Genomic DNA, 21,740 nt, shown 5'->3' on the forward strand with positions numbered 1-21,740 from the left:
TGTGTGTTTGCACAGGCAACTTTCATTGGATCACTCATGTGAGTGCAGCATTAAGCATGAGTGCTAAGGATAAAGTAATTCACAGTTTTAATAGATACAATACATCCTGACAGCCGCAATTACTTATTTAAAGTGAACTTATCAATGGATTTGTATTTGGATTACTTTACCCAATGTGTTAGATGTACTTATATTTGGACATCCTCTACTTTTTAAAAATCTTTTAAATGTCTCTTGGATGTTTATTTTCCGTGTGGCTTTGCTTTTTATCTTTTATTTATTTTCATTTGTTCAGCACTTTTTGTAAACTTGTTGTTTTTGGATGTAGAGTTTAGAAATAAAACGAATCTGGATTTTTGATGCTGTTGGTGACAAATGGCTACACTAAATTTCAGCTGGATATGATGTGAGCACTCTTTTTACCTTTTAAAAATAACTAATAACTAATAAATAACTAGTGTTATTTCTTCTTAATTACACAGGTCCGTGCATTCTTCTAAAATAGTAAATGGAACCACAAACATCCAGAATTGTTTACTAATTAATAATTAAAACTAATTGGTTTTAATTTGAAATTATACAAATTAAGTAGTATACATTAAATGTAACTTAAACATCTTGCACAATCTGTGGTTGTACAAGTTGTTGTATAAATGTTGGGCACTTTGTCTAAAACTTGTTATAAATAAACAAGTAAAACATGACAACTGCAGGAAAATCGAGTAATGCTATTTTCTAAAATGCAATAATGATTGCCATATTATTTCCATATTTTTCACACCTTTGAACAAAACTGTAAGTAAGGATATCAATATCCATGATGAATGTGCACAATAATAATCATAATGCAAAATGTTAATATAGTAAATAAAAAACTCTATCATGCTGAATGTATTTAGCTATTATGAGAACACAGAGCACAAGTCATGATATTTTCCTGCACACCTAAAATGTTTTTTTTTTTTCAATCTGTAAAGCGATATAGGAGATAAGACCAAACTATGTCTATAATCACATGTCTGCACCCCCACCAAAACGTCATTGATCAAATTCACCAGTAGATTTTTTTTTTCTCTTCCCTGATTAGAATTCAGATCCGTTCCCCATGACATCCACACAAACAAGCGCATTAGACGTATAAATACGCCACCATCTGCTAATAAGCTCCATCTGCCGTACACTGAATTTACCCCCGAAGTCATGTAGAGTTTCTCTTCTGTCAACATTACATTCTCTCCTTCTTTCTGAATGCGCTTTTTTTCCTGCAAGATCTGGCATCAGTGCAACGGTCATGATCTATTATTGATGCTGTGTCGACAGCCTTTTGACAAATAAAGGTTAGCACGACAGCGTAATTTATTGTTATGTGCCCTCCCCCTCAAACCCTTGTGGCATCCCTTTTTCCCCACATCATCATCATCATCATCATCATCATCATCATCATCTTTGTCCTCTTCCTCTCAGATCATGCTCTTTTTCTTGGGAGCACTGATGCATAGAAAAACGAGGTTCCACTCTCTCCTGCATCCAATTGCCATCAGCCTCTCCCATGCATATTGGCCAATCGCTCTTCTGAGCGGGGCTGACAGGGGAGGGGCAGAGAGTCAGGGACGGGGCGAAGGGGGATGTGTTGTGTTCGTGTGCTCTTGCTAGCTGCTCCTTGACTTGAGGAATATAAAGGATGCTTGGCTGCTCCAGGAGCAGGGGGGGATGCCACTGTAATGCCAGATCTACGCTAGCCAGCGGATGCGTTTGCAGGTCTTGATTACTGTGCTGCTGAGGAGTTATTTTTATTCATTGAAATTAGCGACACTGGAATATGCTTTTTTTTTTTTTTCACTGCATCTGTGCAAATGGATCAGTGATTCAAATTTTATTTTACGTGTCGATGACCGCAAAACTCCAGATGTCTTGATCTGTGCCAGCAATGCGTTTCGAGGGAAATCCACAACTCAGTTTAGAAATGCATGCACGTCAAGTGGATCTGATGCTGGCAGTTTCTGCTTTTGCTACTTATTGATTTGACTGACCTCTTGCACTGGAACACGGTACATAAGAATGATTGGCAAATGCTCTCTGAATCAAACAGATAATTCAGAGCGGAGCTGATCATAAAGGAATTGGAGAGGTATAAGCCATAAAAGAGGGATTTTCTTAGACGGGTAACTTTTTCATTGAAGTTCCTTTATGGATGGCATCCCCTCTGCTGGCGTGCGGCTCTTTTTCTCTCTGGCTCTTTAAGTGGTTAAAGGGAGTAAACAGGCTGAGGACATGTCCATCCAGATCCTATCTGCTCCCCCCTGTAAGTAAGACGTGTTTACAGAGTCCCACAGCGAAACGAAATGCGATTTTTAGGCTGCTTTGTTTTTGTTAATACGCTTGGCGGCAAAAACACAGCTCTAAAGTTAGATTTCAGAGGTTTGCAGGCTAACTATTAAGCGCATGTGACTCATGCGGTCTTACCTCTTCTGCTGCTACGATCCGTGTTTACATGGAAAGGGGGTGTAACCGTCAAAGATGTAAGACAGAAGATCTGTGAAGTGGTCGGGATTGCATAAATTGTTTCACACATAAAAGACAAAATAATTGGCATGTTTTGTCATGTATTCCTGAACTGAAATATTATACCAGGCAAGAGATTAAAGAACAAAGATCTAAAGATTGGAAGATGAAGCTGGAGTCTAGACCCCTGGCGATGAATTATATTGTATAAAGCTGAAGAAGAGCTTCGGAGCTATCCTATGTAAGTTTAGCTGAACAGGAACCAGATGTTGCAGCACATCTGGTTACAGGCAAACACCTAATGTTTAAAGTTTGCTTATCCATCATTCAAGTTCTTAAATGTGTAAAATACCAATCTAAAAGCTATCAATATTAGTCATCACTACGCTACATTACACTTATTGTAGATAAAGAAATTTTATTTAGCTTCTAATATACATCCTGACCCTCAATAGAAAGGAATTTAAGTCTGAAATCGAGTGTAGTGACCCGTCAGCATTTCTTTTTTTAATTGTCTTGTCAGTATTGATTTTCCAGGAGCACGGTGATGGAAATATGAAGGTCAGGAATGTTGGGAATGTTTTCTTTAATAAATTTGTATGACATAGTCTACTCTTGAAGTAAATATTGGATTATGTTATGGTAACTTTTACTGTATTTCAAAATTTCTGACTCTACCAAGTAACATGGGTTACTTGGTACCACAATTCTGAAAGTTGTGGTTTGGAAATTGCTCATTCATTCTGTAATATTTTTAATTTGGTTTGATTTAGTCCTGTTAGCAAGATGCCAGCGAAAGGGCTGTAGTGACTCTGGATTTGTGCTCGTCTGTATCCAGAATATAATTTTGGCTTATGTTTTCTGTGCAGGAACTATGATATTGTGGTATTTTAACATGAGGTTATTATACTTTGAAAAAGTATAATAACCTTAAAATTAGAAGAAAAAGTTGAAAGAGTAAGACAACAGTCCCATAGTTTTCCTCAGATGTTAGAAAATATGTTGTTGTGGGATTAATTTTCTCTTTCCTAATCATGCCCATTTGTGCCATGTGTAGTTGTTTTTTTTTCTGTGAGAATATGATGCAGATAAAAACAGGAAATACAACATGGATGCACACTGTATCCTGTGTGTGTGCTGTCAGGGTGGAGTCCTGGTTCCGCTGGCAGCTCTATGTGGTTTTAAAGCCCCAAAGTTGCAGCTCCGATTGTTTTTCTTTATCTTTTGGCCTCGAATCTTTCTCCTTTTGGGATAGTTTGAGACTGAGACTACCGGGAGCCAGAGCAAAAATATGAAAATAGCTGGATAGGATTAGATGTAGAGCTCCTCAAATGCCCGAATTAGTGTGAAATATTTTCCTCTGTAGGAATGCTGGTGTAAATCAGCTGCAAAATTGTAAGCACTCGTCTGCCAGTGCAGTTCATGTGCCCCTGTATGATGTTCGTCTGGCTCTGTGGATTGTAATTTTGAGCAGAGGAATACAATTCTTCTCTGAATGACCACCGGCCCCTCTCAGGGAGTATTTGCATGCACGTGCATGTGGTTACTCGTGCAGGCCGGTCAGATGTTCCATCAGATAATCTCATAGCGTGCTGTTTTTAAAAACCAGTTGTTTTTAGAGCTGTGACAACAGTGAAGTGCTTGGCTCCTGTCACGGAGACGAGCATTGGATGTGTAGCTTGCTGTCTGCCATGTGTTTACTCAGCAGGACATTGGTCTTTGTTGTGGACAAGTCTAGTGCAAAACTATTCACAACACAATGGAGTTCCATGGAGGGAAGTTGACAACAGAAACAAGGAGACTGTAATCAGGAAATGACCAGAGAAGAATGTTTTGAATGAAAGGCAAAGTAAGGAGGGGCAAAAAAAAAAAAAAAAAAGGAAAAAAAAAAACAGAACCTGGGTAGCGGTGAACACTTTGTGGGGTCAGTGATGTGTACATTTATCTTAAAATGTCCCTGTAAGCTGTCACAGAGAAAGCCACACAAACGAGCTCCGTTAAACAATAATGTGAGAGCTACAACGTGTTTTGCACCACATTATGATCCTCTGGGACCAAACTCTCATTGCTGAGCTCCTGAACATGGTGGCTGATTTTCCACATTTGGTGACCCTGCTGGTGCACACAATCACACACTCGCTGTGCTTCAGTGTCTCCATTTTAACTTCATGAAGATAAAGAACATAAAGTAATACATGGAATATTAAGTCTTTTTTTTTATTAACATCATCACATTTTCTTTCCCAGTTTTGGCTGAACAGTTTGTAGGATCTATTGTGTAGGTGAGTTTTAAATTTAAATATAATTAAAACATTTCACACTTTTTCTTTTCAATTTTCTAGGGCTCTGACAGCCCACCACTGGGTGTAAGTCTTACCTGTAACATAATAACTAAAGCTCAAAGGTTTTGTGTTTTACCTGAGATGCACTGAGGCTTCCTTACGTACCACATTGTGATTCCTTTCTTAGCTTTGTGGTCTGCAGTGTCAGTATGACTTTTCCTTGCATCGTCAGGCATGCTTAGGTATTTTTCTTGATATTAAGAATGCAGATGTTCAGCATTTTTATCTGCCTAAAAATTTTATTTACTGCTCTCAAACCGTCGACCATACTCTCCTGAAATCCAAATCGGATTTAGGGACACTTGTGTTTCATGAATAACACCCAGCCAAAACCGTTTTGTCACATCCATGTTCAATTTCTTTCTTTTTCCCCCTTCCTTTTCTGTCCTCTTTCTCTCCTGAGCAGCTTAGTAACACAGTGGATCACAGAGGCATTCACCCGTCTATTAGTTTCCCTAGCTTCGAAAGTGTCATTCGGTGTTTTCTGGTTTATTGGTTTGGTTTCGTTGCACAGCAGGACAGTAAGGGGCTTTGGTCCAAAGCGGGTTGCTGATTGGTCGTTCCCACAGCCGTACAAAGCATCCTCGGCTCTGCTTCATTGATGAGTTGATGCAGTTCAGCTGGCTGCACAGTGAGTTTATATTGCACACTGCGATGGGGAGACAGATGCCCATGGTTGCTCAGCACTGAAAAAGGCCTTTATGCCTCAGTCAGAGTCTCCCATTCAGCTTTTCTGCTGCAGAAACCATTACATGGTTTACACTGTTTTTGAGGTAACAGCAAGCGCCATTGTTTGACTGGAAAGAAGTCCATTGTCCTGTTGGTAATGTTCATGAAGTTTGACTTTTTTTATGCTATAAAGGTATGAAGTAGAGTAGGACGTTGTTCATCTCAATGTTTTTGTGTGTGGATGATCTTAGACTTTACGTGAATCCGTTCTTCTTTTCTGATGTTGCATTCCTTCTGTGCTGAGAGGTCAAAACTCTTGAATTTGGACATCTGGCTTGAAAACTTGGAGGTTCCTAACTAGTCTAGACTTTATAATTTATTGTGGCTACTATGCTTATAAAAGGGAGTAGTTGGTACATTTATACAGTTTATTTGCACTTCTGACAGTTCATATAAAAGTAAATCCTTCGCAATTATAGTACTGTGCAGTTATCTTGTTGGTTTGGTAGTTAAATACGTAAAATTACAAAATACGATGTTATTGGTTTGTATTGGACAACAATTAGCAAACAATTAGCAAATCTAACGAATGTTTCTAAATGCAGCGTGAAAAACAATTAAGTTGAGGATGATGTCATTCCTGGCTTTACATATGTATTTAAACTACATATCTGGAAGGTCATTGTAGTCACGTATATTTACAGCTCGAATGGTGTGACCTATTTTACGCTCGCTCATGCGTTGCTGCTTACCCTGTCTCACTTTCTAAGAGGTGACAATCCTTCCCAGTTATTTTTTTCCAACAGGATCAGCCATGACATTCATGACCTGGCCTTTTATAATACACGTACAAACTGTGTGATCTCACAGTCACATGAGGCTGCAGGCTGTCAGCTTCGATGCCCTGCGATAGTACAAGAAGACCACAGTTGAGATGCAGTGCGTCTGATTTGCCTTTAGTAATTCCGAAAATGCTAAAACCTTGGGAAAAGTAAAGCATTTCTTGTGCACCTTTGGAACTAGTTGGTGTGCAACTTTTGGAGCATCCTTTGGCTGTTTGGATTGGGATTGATAACACAAAACATGGCTGCTCTGACCTTGTTGTTCCGTTTGCACTACATGGGATTTCTTAGGGAAAGGAAGGGAAGGCTGGCCTTGCAGTCTGCAAGCAAAACTGGTAGGTAATGCATCCTTTAGAAAGAAATAGTTGATAGTTAGCTGTCGATATGTTTCAGTATGTGCTAGCTTGTTTCTGGTTTATGTTCATCTTGTATATTTAATTGTATACTGTATTTAACTTCTTCTAACACCACCTCCAAGAAACAATCAGTTAATACAATAAAATCTAGGACTTAATCGTTGGATGTCTATGGCCTTGAAATGCCATGAAGCACACTTGAAAATGCTAAGAAATTCATAACTGAGTCCAGTGAAAGATTCTTAATACAAGAGAGATTACAAGCAGTCATTATCAAAGCTTGTTCACAGACTAATACATTAGCCGCAAATGTTTTGCAAGCTTAGATTTTTTTCCCCTCTCCTGTCAGTAAATAGCCAAGCACACTTGGAGGGGAGAACGGTTTAAATTCAGTGCAGTGCCTGATACTTAATCTTGTTTTGGGGAGGGGTTAGTGACATCAGGGGGACAAGGCAAAGAAAAGCCAGTAGGAGATGGCAAAAAGGAGCTGGCAGGCCCTTTAGCCTTCTGTAGCTCAGTGTGTGGTAGGGCGTTGACCAGTCTATGTCTCAGCCACTGTTCATTTGCCTGTGTGCTGCAAAGCGAAATGTATAGTGGGGAAGCTAGAAAAAGGAGTGCAAAACCGCCTGTAAACATCTGTAGGATGTTGGTTAGACTGTTGCTGATTGGGCCAGTTTATGGAGGGTTTTAGTTTACAATGGCACTGCTGGACAACCACAGCTGGCAGTATGCCCAGGCAGGGAAAACCCTGATCAGACTATCAGGTAGGATGTTTATTTTTTTTTCTCGTGTTTTTTTAGGGTTGTTTTTTAATAATATTTAGTAATAATAAGATTTTAATAATAACTTTTGCAAGTTCCATTTATTGCTTTGCACATGCAGCTGATCCAGTTTCTTCGAATCGTGAAAACTGTTGGAGGGAAGAAGAAGGAATCAAATTAATCATTCATTACTTGCACTGAGAACTTTGAATATACTAAATTATTTCATGGGTTAAAAGCACTTTTTTTAAAATTTGTGGGCAGACCTTTGCGCAACTTATGTTGAATTAAAATACCCGATGAATCACAGATGCTGTGTGGAAAATTCTTGAAGTGGTTAATGCACTTTTTTTTTTATTTGTGGGCAGACCTTTGCACAACTTATGTTGAATTTAATCACTGTGGTGATTTTTGGAAATAACTTCAAACAGATGTTTATTAAGAAGTAGCTCTCCTCTGTGCACATGTCACTAAGAGCAATTCATGGCTTTTGCTTTTATGTGGTTAATATAATTAATACTCTTCTATGTGAGCTGTTTAATTGAATTTTTTGAGAAACCAAAATACAAAACACAATTTTTAGATCTCAGTATGAGGTGATATATTGCAGTTTTTGTAACAGCATTGTCTCAGAAGCATTTCAGAAGAATGTGATGATCATGTGATGCAGCAAAATGTTACGTTTTTAGAACGGTTTTCAATCTTTTCCATCAAAGTTGTTGGGTGGGCCCAAAACCAATATTATTAACATAGCATGCCAGTCTTACTATCAAAATGCTGTACTCTTTCCTATTTTGTATTGGTGCAGCTTCTGTTATTTTATGCAGTAGATATTATGCTGTTTTGATGCAGTAGTCTGTTTCTACATGTTACATGTTAGCAAGGCTTTTGCAGTCCATCATGTCTTTACCAAATGTGAAGGGAGGAATATAAAAAGCAACTTGTTTCTGCAACACTTTGTATGGCTTACTACAGCCTGCTAGCCAGTACATCACTGCCAGGTGCTGCTGAGGCAGGGTAAACAGGACAGCTGGCTTCAGTCTTAAGCACAGGTGCGACCTAGAAGTGCCTGTGAAGAAAGACAAATTAGGCAGGTAGTGCATGCAACATCAGAACGGGTTCACCTTCCACAAACAGAGATTTGTAGTCCGTCCAAGGTTATGTAATTATAGCAATCGCTAAAATCCTTTTGCTCTTCCAAAACCAACTTGTAAAAACAAATGTAGTGGTGTGAAGAGATGTTCCGCTTTCCAACAGTTTTGGCAAAAAAACAAAAAAAAGGGGGCTCCGATTCCTGATGTGTCTTCTGATATGTTTGGAATTAATAATTCCCATGGCTATCAAAGGTTTTTTTCAACAAAGTATGAGTCAAAGACTGGTTTAATTTTTCCAGGGTTTTATTCGCTTTCATAGCTTCGCCAACATTTTATTGATCACAATAAGGAGCATCTGAGCTGATTTCCTGAAGGCTGTCAACATTTCCAGTATGTTGTCTGCCAAGCTGAGGTTGAAAACTTTGTTGCAACACATTAAGAGTTTGAGAGTTTTCTGGTTTTCTGGTAAACCATGGTTTACAGTGTCTTTTCCAAACTGTGGAAAAGCCAGTTTTTGTAATATTGTGTATTGAAAGCAGATTTACACTTTGTCAATGGAAAACATAGGTATTTTTCTTATGTCAGAGGACAAAGTTATTATTATTATTATTATTATTATTAGTAGTAGTAGTAGTAGTTGTAGTTCGACATCATTCTTGATTTAGTGTTGATTGCAATACAAAACTAACTAGACCAACTAAGCAAACAAAACATGTGATTGGGATCCCATTCCTCCCATTCACATCCCATACTTGCCTGTTTATTATGTAATTCAAATTGCAGAGGCATTTTTTTCTTCCGAGTTCTGAAAGCCGAGACTACTGGGACTAAGATTTGCCAGCATTAGTTTTTGTCGAGTACAAGAAAGTGCTGGCAGCTGCTATGGTGGGTTACCAGTAGTGAGGTCGAGGGAAACTTTAAGAATTTTTACAGCCAAACTATTCAGCTCAGCGAAAAGGGAATAGAGATGAGATGACTAATGAAAACAAAGAAATTTGTAAGCTGCACATTGAGTTTATTATTCTCAATGAAACCGTCAGAGGAACAGGTGTACCTTCAAGTGGCGTACACAAAATCTTGAGATGCACTTTACACATAAACTGACTACATATGAAACAAAATTACATGGCTCGTCTTCTGACACACAGCGGGTTTCTAACAAGACTACATCCAGGTTTTGTGCACCGTGTGTCACTGCGCTATTGTAAGAGCACAGATGTGACCACAGTGGTTCATTATAGACTTTAGAAACTCTGGCCGTGCCCTTCTCTGGTTTCACAGAGAGCTCAGTGAACCCATCATCACATGCGCATTCACTGGCTCGCACAAGGCCCCCTGATAGTGAACATTGTTTATGCCCAACTGCATTGCTTTTACAGTGTGCGGCCACACAGTTCAGAAGTGACCCGCAGACCCGCTCTGCCCTTCTTTTGAAGGATGAGTGTCTCATGGAGAGAGCTGTTAATCTGTGGGATTTATATAGATTGAGAAATGCATTGTCCGCATCACCATCCCCAGGGATTGGTTATTATGTTGTCTGATATGAGTTATTAATGCATTCCACATCTTGGTCAAGGATCATATGTAGGCCATTTGTCTTTTGGTTAGCACAGTTTGCTCCAATAGGTTGGCGAAGTTAATAAATAGAATTGATTTTTTTTTGTAGGAAAGGTGCTTCATATTCAGCTGTGAGAGCGAATTTGATGTGAAGTCTTCACTTTTTATGGTCATTTTAAGCACACCTAATTACACTTAAATACAAAATTGATGAGTCAAACACAGCATTGTTTTATCTGGAGGCACCACTCTGCACACCGAGCATTTAAGCCCAGCGTGAGAGCTGCACCACAAAAAGGATGGTTTTTGTTTCCACCGTTTTCATTCGTTATAACTTATTCATTGCCTTTTCTCCTTTTTTTTTTTTTCTTTTCTCCCCGCTCTCCTTTTTTTGTGCTCTGCTCAGGGGTTAAGTTCAGGTCGAGGGACTTGCGGTAAGAGCAAAGTGTTATTTTTGCTGTAAGCCACACTGTAACAGCAACAATATGAGAAACATGATGAAAGTTGAGCTCACCACAGTCCCCCGGCCCCATGCCAGCCCTGGACGAAGGTCACAGAGACGGGCAGGAGTGGACGAGCGGGCGCTAGACGTGCCTCTGCTGTGGGAGCAGGAAGCAGACACGCCGACACATGTGTGTCTTTATGTGTGAGAAGGGAGAAAGGGAGAGGAAAGCAACGATGTGAAAAGGAATACAGCTTGATAGATGGAAACTTGGAAATTGGATTGAGGAGAAAATTAGATCTCATGGTTGTTTAAACAATTATGCTCGACTGGTGGAGGAAAGCTTTTTTTTTTTTTTTTCTTCTCGTTTTTCTCTTTGTTTTTTTGTCACCCATCACTCCAAACTTTGGAGTCAAAGTTTGGAGTGCCAAATCAAATATCTCTATAAGGTACCAAGATTAAGAGAACACCACTTGAAATATACTGAAATAACCTACTAAATACGGCACATAAGCAATCCTTTGTGATCTTCAAGTAGCAAACAATGACACTGTGGTAGTGACTGTGGGTTGACGTATTGTTTTGCTCCACAGTTATCCTGTTTCTCATGTTCACACTGATATATTTGTGAAAGCAGTCAAGCCAACTGCACTGTAGCCCTTCAGCACCGTTGTGTTGCAAGTTGAATAACGTCTGCTCTGCAACAACACAGACACGGTCAGCTTGTAATTTGTCTGAGTTGAAAGTTACAGTGTTGTGTGCCAAAGGATTGGAATCGTGAGGCATGCTGGGATGCACAGCTGCATGTAGCACATGTGAGTCAAGGTAGAGCATTTCAACTCCACGGACGGCAGTCACAGATAAACATTTGTAGCTCCTACGTTTTGGTGTCACTATTTAATTACAAGATTGCCATGGGCCTGAGAAAGAATTTGAAGTTATATACTACCTCAACACAAATCAGTGATGGATTGAGCGGTGGAAGGAAATGATTTGTTGCTTTCAAAGTCTAAACCTTGATAACTTTGGTATGCATTTTATTTTGAGCTTCTGAGTGAATACCTTGTTGAACTACTTTAAATGTTTGCCTGCACTGAATTTCTTGAGAGCAATTTAATGACGTGTTTTGCCATTTTCTTTTGTGTTGTATTTGTTGCTGCCTCTTGGCCAGGACTTCCTTGAAAAAAGATGAAAATATGCATTTTACAGATTTGTAGGCAATTTTTTTTCCCTGCCTTGTGTTTGATATAATCAGATAAAACCTCTATAAATTAATTTGGAGTTTGCCAGATAATGTGAGAAAACCAGGATTCTTAAGCTTGCAATGTTGATTTATCCCTGTGGCCCTGATGCTTCAAAGCTGGACTGAAGAGGGCAGAGGAAAATGACTTTGCAGTAAAAACTCCCTGAATCAATGTGTCTGGGGCATAACTTAACTCATAAAGTTATAAAGACCACAATGGCCAAGAAACAATGCATGATGACCACTATGTCTTGCTTTCTCTGGTTTCCGCACTTCTAGTACAAGCACAATATACACACCACTCCCGCTGCAAAAATATATATCCTCTCACAGGCTTTTGAATCAAGCTTGGCAGAAACACTGCATTTTCTTTCTGCTGTGCAAAATATAGATATTGCTCCTGTGTTTTCAAACAAGGCGTCTTGTACCCTTCCACTCTGTGACATAGATATTGTCATTTCAGGGGCAGGGCTGCCGTTAACCTCTGTTTGACCAAAATTAGGCAAATTGAAAACTAAGAATTAACTAATCTTGACTGTACATCTAGTTTTCTAGTACTTGCAAGTATAAATATTTACTTAGGTATGCTTCATGCCAAGTTTATTTATTTTTTTTTCATTTCTCCAATCTGAATGTCTTCATCTACCTAAATAGGTGTTGTAAATGCAATGTTCTATATGAGTGTGTCACACTTGCAAAATATTTTTAGGGTACATTTACAGTAAGGTTAAATAAATTAAAATATTTCAAACAATAACTTACTTCAGAAACTCAATAAAGCACGCTATATAGTTTAGTAATATACACACTAATGTTTTCAAACTTTCTCTTCCCTGCTAATGAAAATTTGACATTTAAGGTTAGAATATCACATCAGACACAGAAAAACGAAAATATTTTAATACATTAATGTGGCCTTGATAAAAAAAAAGTATGCCTGCCTTGTTGTTTTAAAAGGGTACTTTTAATCAGAAAAAAATGTCTTAAATGTGCAAAAACTTAAAATGCACATGTAAATATATTTGTTTGCATCTACGCTTCTCTCTGCATTCATGAATATCTAAAAAGCCCATGAGTCTACAAACCCTACTTCCTGACTTACTTTACATTTAGTTGCAGTAAAATCTTTTGTCCTGCAGAAATGGATGTTCACCCATCACCCTAATCAAAAATCAATACTTTTGAGTAGGTTTTTGCTATTATTTATTTAGGATGGTCTGATGATACCGAGCGCAACTTAAATACTTTCTAAAAAAAAAAAAAAATGGGTGCAGAAGCTTGAGTTCATTGCAGATTAAATTAAATCAGCTTCAATTGTCTTAAGAACAGCAAAGTAATTACCAAAACCACAAGTGTGTCATAAATTGGGAAATTCTGGAACATTGGGATCACTGTTCACACTCAAGCCTGTTTAGCAGCAACATAAACCAACTTAGGGAAAAACAGCTTTAGAGAGAAGTTTCATGATAAAATGGGACAAAAAATTGTTTGGCCATACTGACAAAAACTGTGGAGTTACGTAGAAGCTTCAAAATGGAAGAAACCTGTATCACATGTGAAGTGGTGTTGGTAGTATCATGCTAAAGCTCTGCGTTGCTGTTGGTGGTAATGCTGAATTGCACACCGTCTGCAGGGCAAGGAAAAGAAAAGCCGAACCTCCGAATTCCTCAGCTTCACCTCAGATCAACAGACGGGGTAACACTTCGTTTGACGGGTTGAGCATAAGACTGACATGACACTGTCATAAACATGACATAACTTCTGTGATGAACATTAAGGACTCTTCATGAATAATTATGACTGTTGTCATGAAGTTGCATTAAAACTTGTTTTAAAAGTCCATCAAAATGGTCAACTTTGCATTATAAGTTTGATTATGTACCGAATGACACTTCATAACAGCAGTCTTAAACATTCATGAAGACTCCTTCATGTTCATGACAGGTGTTATGTCACTTTTAAGACATAACACCTTATAAGACTGTCATGTCAGTCTTATGCACACATCCCGTCAAATAAACGTGTCGCCACAGACGGTTAAAAACCGTTAAAAACAGGAACAACCAACACTAATTGGTTGTTCCTGTGGCACAGTGATCCAGCACACTGCTAAACCCATCTTGGATGAAGCATGTCAGCTCCTCGAATCACCCCAATCTCAACCCTGTTAAAAATGTATGGAGCAGACCTAATAGTCAAGTCTCTGCCAGGAAACCAAATAGCTTAATAAGACACACCGAAATCTTATTTTTAGAAGTCTGTCTCAAATTCCTTCATTTGTTAAAATGTGTTCATTTGAAGGTTCATTGCAAAAAACACATCTCTTGGTCGGACGCGGTATGGACTCTGCCTGCTATGAAAAGACAAAGTGCACAAATAGCGGTTAAATGGATTGCTCTTATTATGAGTGTGCTATGAACCTGGAATTGAACAGGTTTATTTTGTTCTTGGCCAATGTGTAACTGAAGGCCTGTGTGCAGTAGGAGGGAAAAAAAACAAAACACAGTGTGCCCCTGTGTAAACATTGAAGTGAGAAACAATGATGCAGTTTCATGAATCACAACAGGCTTGGCAATTTTTCCACTTCCACAGAATATTCTATGCTAAGTCGCTGCATATAAACATGATTGAAATCATGAGCTGCATTGTGTGAATGTGTTTATTTTACTGCATTGGCATCACAAGCGACTGGGCATTTTGATCTAGAAGCATCTTATTTCTGCTTTTCAAACTGCACTGCTGTCCACGCAGGACACAGTGCAAAAGTTGGGTGACAGTCACATCTGTTGCTCGCTCTTCTGTGCCGTTTCTCTGCCAGATTTGGCCTGATGTAGAGTTCATAAAGGTGTAGAAAAACAGTAGAAGCAGAACTGCAGCACTTTAACAGAGGTCAGCACCAGCTGCCTGCCGGAACCGGTATCTTCTATAAACCACCAAGGTGAGGAATGCGTCTGTCTGGGCACCCTTGACAGGAAACACGCATGTGCTCAGACATGGAGTTCAAAGAGGAGCATTTCTCTCTGTCCTGTGGTGGAGATGTTCCACACACTCACACACAGACACGCGCACACACACACACACACACACACACACACGCACACACCTGTTTTTAAACAAAGTGTAGAGTTCCTACTTTGTCTTCGTGTGCATGAACAAAAGAAAATAAATGGATTCGAAACAGGTGCTGCAGTTTTCAAAGAAAAAAAATCAGAGGGAGATTGTAAAAACTCTTAAGTTTGAATGAATAAAACAGGCAGTCAGCTTTTCCTGTTTTAATAGATTGACCATCGCAGTACTTAGGCCCATCTGGTTGTGCTATTTTTGAGAGTTTTATTTTTTATTTTTTGTCTGTTTAACTTTTTCTGCAGCGAACGCTCTGTGGAGCTTTGTCTTGGATCTGATCATCTAATTGTAGTTTAAATCAATAAAAAGGGAAGCCACTAACACCAGGAGTGAACTGTAGTTCTTTAGTCTGTTTCCTCATCCTATATGTTTTTTATTTTTTTATTTTTCATTTTTGCAGATTGTATTTTTCCCCTTGTTCTCTTGATGCTGATCTTCCATTTACATTGTCTTGCCATCTTGTTCTCTTTACTGTACCATTTAGTTGTTTAATTTATCTGTCTTATCTTTCATACCTTTTGTTATAATTAATTTGTAATCTGGAAGAGGCAGTCATAGTTTTATTAGACTCTTCATGTAAAATAAACTAATTTTAGTAGATGCAAGGTTAAAAATGCTTAAACTTAGAGAGTGATTATTTATCTCTGACAAATTTGATTATGAATAGCCGATGAGAAGTTGGCTCATTTTTACAGTAAGTGTGGTCTGTGTGATTCAATGTTTATATAAAAATTGTCAAAGTAGCTTTTTGGTTATGTAACTGTTTGTTTTCTTACTGTTTTATTTTTATTTTTTTTTGTAGCCTTTCTATTTATAGATTAATTATTTATGGTTTACTACTGTTGTTACTTTAAATTAATGACCCAGTTGTTTAGCTGATAATTATACTTCCACCATCATGGTTCATTGAACGCTGCTGTTCTGGGATTATGTTATGTTTTTTTTTTTTAGATTTAGAAAAGGGTAAACATTTTATATGAGTGGCATAGAAATTCACTTTTTTTATATCTCATGTGACCACGATGTTTTACATCCCACACATTTACTGAACGATCTCCAGAATGAGATTCCAGTTGCTATGTCGAAAGACTGTCACTCCCTTCTGTAGTTTTAGTTGTCTGCTGTAATGCACAAGTTTTCTTAATTTTATTTAATTTATAATAAAACTATGACATCAGTTTGAATTTACGCTGATCTTTATCTCTTTATTTCTGCTGAATATCTGTTTTCATGTCTTTTGTGTGGTGTTACATTTTTGGATCCTTAAGAATATCTTAAAACGGGCATGTATATATATATATATATATATATATATATATATATATTTTACTGACATTATGACAGTCAAATAGGATAGAAGGAAACTTAACATACATATTCATACATATTTACATATTTCTTATTATTATTGTACACCATTTTCTTCAAAACGGCTTACATAAGCATAGTAGTTCTACTTTGTTAAAGGGTTGGGTTTTTTTTGTCAGTTTTATAAATTTGATAGTTGTGTATGTCCATAAAATGAAACTTTAAAATGTGCATCTTTCAACTTCAAGTCTTAATTTTGTTACAAAAACGAGCCAGTGGGGTCAGCTTTTTATGCCAATATAGGTTTACTGGCAGAAACTTTCTCTGTTATCCTGACTAATTTACTTTTTTTTATAGACTATCACACATATTTGCACCCTCCAGTTTTTTATTAAGTTGTGCAAACCTAAAGAAATGCACAGTTACCAACAACTATCAGATAAAAATAATAGTATACAACACTGGAAAAAAAAAGAACACTGCCAGTTTAGGATTGCTCTGACAGGCACAAATTACTAAGTAGTTGATGAGAACCCTTTGGTGTGATTGTGGTTTGCTGTTGCATTTTGCTTTCTTCCAGTAAACCTTGGGCCATCTGCTGAGCAGTTGAGGCAGAGAGGTTGACATTTGAACAGCATACGACAACAAAACTCAGGCCAGGCTCAGAAACATATCGGCACCGAGCTAAGCTAAAACTTTCATGTAGAAACAAAAGCAAAAGACTATTGCTTGACCTACTATGTTTTGCAGCTTTGACCGGACCCATATGGCCACTGACATGTCCTGCATTCTGGTGTTATCACCATCTCCTGCGTATTGCATTATTGCACAGGGATCAATACGTATCGTTGTCTGACACTATTGTTGGCAGTTTTGTTGTCAAACGCAAATGAGGCTGTGAAATGTTATCACACCTCCTCTTTTTTAATTGTTGTCATGACAAAATCTTCTTAACTACAGAATGAAAACGTATTTGGAAAATGGACAAAAATAGAAGCCATTACATTTCTCAGCAGATCAGAGTCACCTTCATTACAGAGACTAAACAAATCATTAACTTTGTTGGGTTTAAATTGCCCATTTGATAAAATGACATAATAATTAAACAGCTTCTCTGTTGGGGCAGATCCAACCTCCCCTCAGGCTGTGATGTATAAATTGAATTAATCTTGACAGGCAATCAAACCCAAAGAGAATCATCATGACTTACCTTTTTTTTTTTTTTTTTTTTTTTTTTGCTATTTTTTTTTTCTTTTTCAGGGTTTCATCGCAATGAGGATATGAAGGCGATTGATGTGCTTCCTATCCTCAAGGAGAAGGTTGCCTTTCTCTCAGGTCAGTTACACTTTCTTCATGCCATTTTCATGTTACCACCTTTTTTTCTAATCTGTCATTAGCCGTAATGATTAGTGAAAAGTCTGTCGTTACAGAATAAATTAGAGGAGTCACTTTAGTTCTGCCTTTTATGTTTTTTTTTTTGTTTTGTTTTGTTTTGTTTTGTAGAACAATCAATAGAAATAATTGCAAAAAGTGACATTTTCATTCAGATTTAAGTGAATCTAATAAGGTAAGCGTTCATGGCTTTAAAATAAAATGTTATTTTGATTTTATGTTTCTTACGAATACAGGGTAAAGTAAATATTATCAACAATAAACTTAGAAAATAAAATAACATAATAAACTAATCAGATAACTGGAACAATGTGTGTTGTGGATTTTAACAGAACACAGGTTTCCATATATTTTCTTTTAACGCTAGTTCTAATATCTCTATAGTTTTAAATTAGTTTTAGTAAGCTGAAGCTAAGCCTAGCTGGTGAATAGAGCAGCATTAGTGCCAGGTCAGATTAGGTGTACCACTAGGTCACCAAGCCTTTTTTTTAAACTCCTATTTCAAGGATCTTGAGTAATACATTGAGCTTCCTAATAATTTTTTTAGACAACTGGAGAGGCATTGCTTCAGTTGCCACTCGTTTTAGACACTAATTCATTTCCTTCACTGCTGCTTTAGTTTTAATTTAAAACAATTGATTTCATTACTGTTTCACAGAACATCATGGTGCCAAGTGCTACTTTTAGAAGTTGCCCCGGGGGCAATGCACATGATCTCTGAAGCCAACCTCTGTGTTGGATGAATTAAAGGGACAGTGCCCTGTCATTTGTGCATCTAGCTGATCCAGGTGTCCACCACCCAGCAAACAGATGCTTCTTGTTCAAGAAAGTTGACACATGTAACTAAGAGCAGGACCTTGTCTGAACTTATTAACCTAAAGTCACAAATGTTTAGAGAGGCCTGGCAAACTTAGTAACATCTCTGTGAAAATAATCACGCCCCAATCTAAAAAGAAAAAAAAAAGAAAAAAAAGTGACCAAAGATACACACAATTCTCTAGAAAGTGTAACAAAGTTATTTCTAAGACTTTGGGAATCCAGCAAACCATTGTTATAGTCAATATCCATAAAAGGAGAAAAAAATAGAACAGTGACTGGCCTTGCCTTTAGTCACTGGCCTACCAAATTTACTCCAAAAGTGGATCAATGATTCATCCAGGATGCAATAAAATAAAGAAAAGCATCTTTAAAAACAAAAAAACTGGAGGACTCATTTCCCTTAGTTAAGGTCAGTGTTGAAATTCAACAACTAAAAAATGTTTCCACATAAATGACTGCTGATAAAAAAGAAAAACGCCCTCTCTTTTATTTCCCCCCAAAAGTCATCTTGATTAAAAAAATATTTTGTCTGATGAAGAAAATGTAAAACATTTTAGAAAGGGCGTCGGAATCACAGTGGAGGTAATATGATGGTGTTGAACTGTGTTTCTTCAGAAACTGTGTGACTTGCTGCAATTGACAAAGCTACGGTTTCTGCCGTAGGCTTTGCTTATTAGAAACTGGTAAAATTGCTAAGCATTTTATTCAGCACTGATTTCCTAAAGTGCTGTTCGAGCATTTATTGGTTAGTTATGTCAGCTAAGAATCCTTTAGCTGTTAATGAGTTTGCATGCTAAAGAGGATTGGTGAGAAGAATGCATCTGAAGAAAACATCAGTCAATTCTAAAAAGAAAAAAGTTAAGCAATTTTAAGGGAAAGATTGGGCTGTTTTTTTTTTTTTTCAATAGGAGTGTCGATTAATTTTACACTGACTTTTAAATGGTATTGGCATCATTTGTGGCTGTTTTTAATCACGCTGTGTTTGTGTAATCATGACCCTTACCCTTTAGTTTGACTCATCGGGGCCATGACTAACTGCTGACATATTAACAGATGGTTCAGACACAAACACAATGTAATCTCCCATCACTTTGGCGCTTAGTTCAGCTGTCAGTTCATATTTATGTACTTAATTAAATGTGTTTTTCTTTACTAGCAAAACTGCCTTTGAATACAATACAAAGTTAGTTGGTTGATCTGTTTAACTTAGTTTAGAACAAACTTTCATGAAATTGTGCTCTTGTTCCTGAGGTTTCTCAGAACGGAGATGACCCTGGATTTTGTCTAATTATCAAAGTTGACGTAATTTGCTGATTTTCTTTCTTGTTGTGTTTGAAGGTGGCAGAGACAGACGTGGAGGTCCAATTCTCACTTTTCCAGCACGGAGCAACCACGACCGAATAAGACCTGATGACCTCCGCAGACTCGTTGCGTACCTGGCCACTATTCCAAAGTAAGATATTTGAGTGGACATGAGAACAAATAGCAGATAAATTGAAGAAACAGATCTTAAAGAAAAGTCAGGAATTGGTGTGTGCAGGTCAAACCTCCATCTGGAGATTGAAAATGGCTACAAAGATTTGATTGGTGACTCCAGTTACAACTTGTGTTGCTATTTGACTTCCAAATAAGTCAACTACTTATTTTATGTTATTTACTGACAATGTTGCCTGATTTTAAAGACACAGCAATTTCTTTTCCTGAAAGAAGCACCTTGATTTGACCCTTGCGCGCGCGCACACACACACACACACACACGCACACACACAACACATAATCCACTGCTAGATTTTCCCACCTTGCTTGGTTTAAATGATAACCTTATGCTGCAAAGAGTCAGAAGGGTTTTGGTATAGATTCTTGAAGTTCTTACCCTCTGTGTTTTCAATTTCTGTCTTTAATTACGACTCAGCTCAGAGAAATACTGGTTTAATTGGTCGATCTGACCTCTTTGACCCCTTCCTTTTGAGTCTGCTGATGTTTGGAAGGAGCTGGTAGCGATTCAGCATTGTGTCGTAGCTACGTTTTTTTCACATTTGAGTTTTTCACATGTACTGGTTTATCCTCTCCCGCTCCCACATTTGCTTTGTTGTCGCAAAGATTTGCATCTAAAAACCTTAAGCATGTAGCCACAGGAATAATGTTCAGAGCTGCACTATGAACTTTCATACAGCTCAGTCTGCACCTTTAACATATCGCTCCGGGCTGTTCTGTTTGGCCTCACTTGTGATTAGCTTGGAGTTGCAGTTTGCACTCCTCTGTTCTGCAGCCTCTGATCTTCTCAGTGCCACACTTTCTAGTGCTGTGCAGGTCGAGTGCTTTTAAGTGCTTCTCACCTCGGTATTTCCGACACTTGTCTGGAGGTGAGAGGTGGTTCAAATTAGTTGCAGCAAAAACGGTGTTTAGCGTTCTAAGACTTTTCTAAGGAGGCAGAGGCAAAACGATAGCCGTTCGGTGTTCGCTTGAACAGTGGTGTACAAAAACTTGCAGACTACTTTAACTGAGCTTTGCTCTGTTGATTTTCTGCTTTGATAGTTTCAGACAAATTTGTTATCCAACACTACTAATTCAAAATATCCAATTTCTTCCTTAGTACATAATCAGGTTTAATGTTTGCTTTTAAGGGATTTTTAAAATCTGAACGAAGTGTACTGAAGAAGCGGGGGTGGGGGGAAGATATTAAACAATACCAGAGCCATAGATTCTGCTGCACCACCACAACAGTCCAAAAAGTCATTTGTGCATGTGATCAATAGTCAAAAGAAATAAAAGAAACATGCTGCCTTTTTGATGGCTGATTATTCTGTTTGCCTTTTCTGTTAAATAATTCTTCACTGTGTCTATATTCTGCAACACACAGGCAAGACTGTCAGCTTTGCAGATATACCAGCGATGTTTTATTTCTCAGCTAACCTTCAGATAACAGTGATTAAATAATTGGATCAGTTAATTAGCTGACCAAAGAATTAGCATCATATTTTCTATTTAATTTGATATAAATTAGTTGGAAATTTCCCATTTGTTTTCAAAGTGAAAGAATAATATCCCAGATTCCTTATTATCTCTACTACCAGAGAAGCGCCTTGCGAAGCCTTCCTGAGATCAGTTTTAAGTAACTTTTTGCGAATGCAGAGTGGTGCCTCCCTGTGCATGAGAGAGGGGGCAGTAGGTGTTACACATCTCTGCCGTTACAAGAAATGATCACTAATAAAAAACATAATTACAGAGTTAACATTTTAAGCTTTCTTTAGCATCTTCTGTTAGCCATTAGCATGGGTTCCTGTGTATTT

General features: G+C 37.9%; 1 protein-coding gene across 7 annotated transcripts in view; it reads left to right on the forward strand.

Annotated features, from left to right (window-relative positions):
- The window catches only part of triob (trio Rho guanine nucleotide exchange factor b), a 94,254-nt gene that overhangs the window by 5,171 nt on the left and 67,343 nt on the right, over nucleotides 1–21,740 (forward strand). For 3 of the 7 annotated variants that reach the window (XM_016668478.1, XM_016668702.1, XM_016668661.1), the window contains exons 1-3: nucleotides 6,582–6,690; nucleotides 17,500–17,574; nucleotides 19,789–19,903. In XM_016668478.1, coding sequence (XP_016523964.1) covers nucleotides 6,597–6,690; nucleotides 17,500–17,574; nucleotides 19,789–19,903 — 284 coding nt within the window. In that variant the 5' untranslated portion in view covers nucleotides 6,582–6,596. Of the gene's footprint in view, nucleotides 1–2,256; nucleotides 2,303–6,581; nucleotides 6,691–7,393; nucleotides 7,476–17,499; nucleotides 17,575–19,788; nucleotides 19,904–21,740 lie in introns of those variants that run through there. The other 4 variants (XM_016668732.1, XM_016668632.1, XM_016668556.1 and 1 more) reach the window with 3 other exon arrangements.

The sequence above is a fragment of the Poecilia formosa genome, unplaced genomic scaffold, assembly GCF_000485575.1.
Source record: "Poecilia formosa unplaced genomic scaffold, Poecilia_formosa-5.1.2 Scaffold0, whole genome shotgun sequence".
Lineage (NCBI taxonomy): Eukaryota > Metazoa > Chordata > Actinopteri > Cyprinodontiformes > Poeciliidae > Poecilia > Poecilia formosa.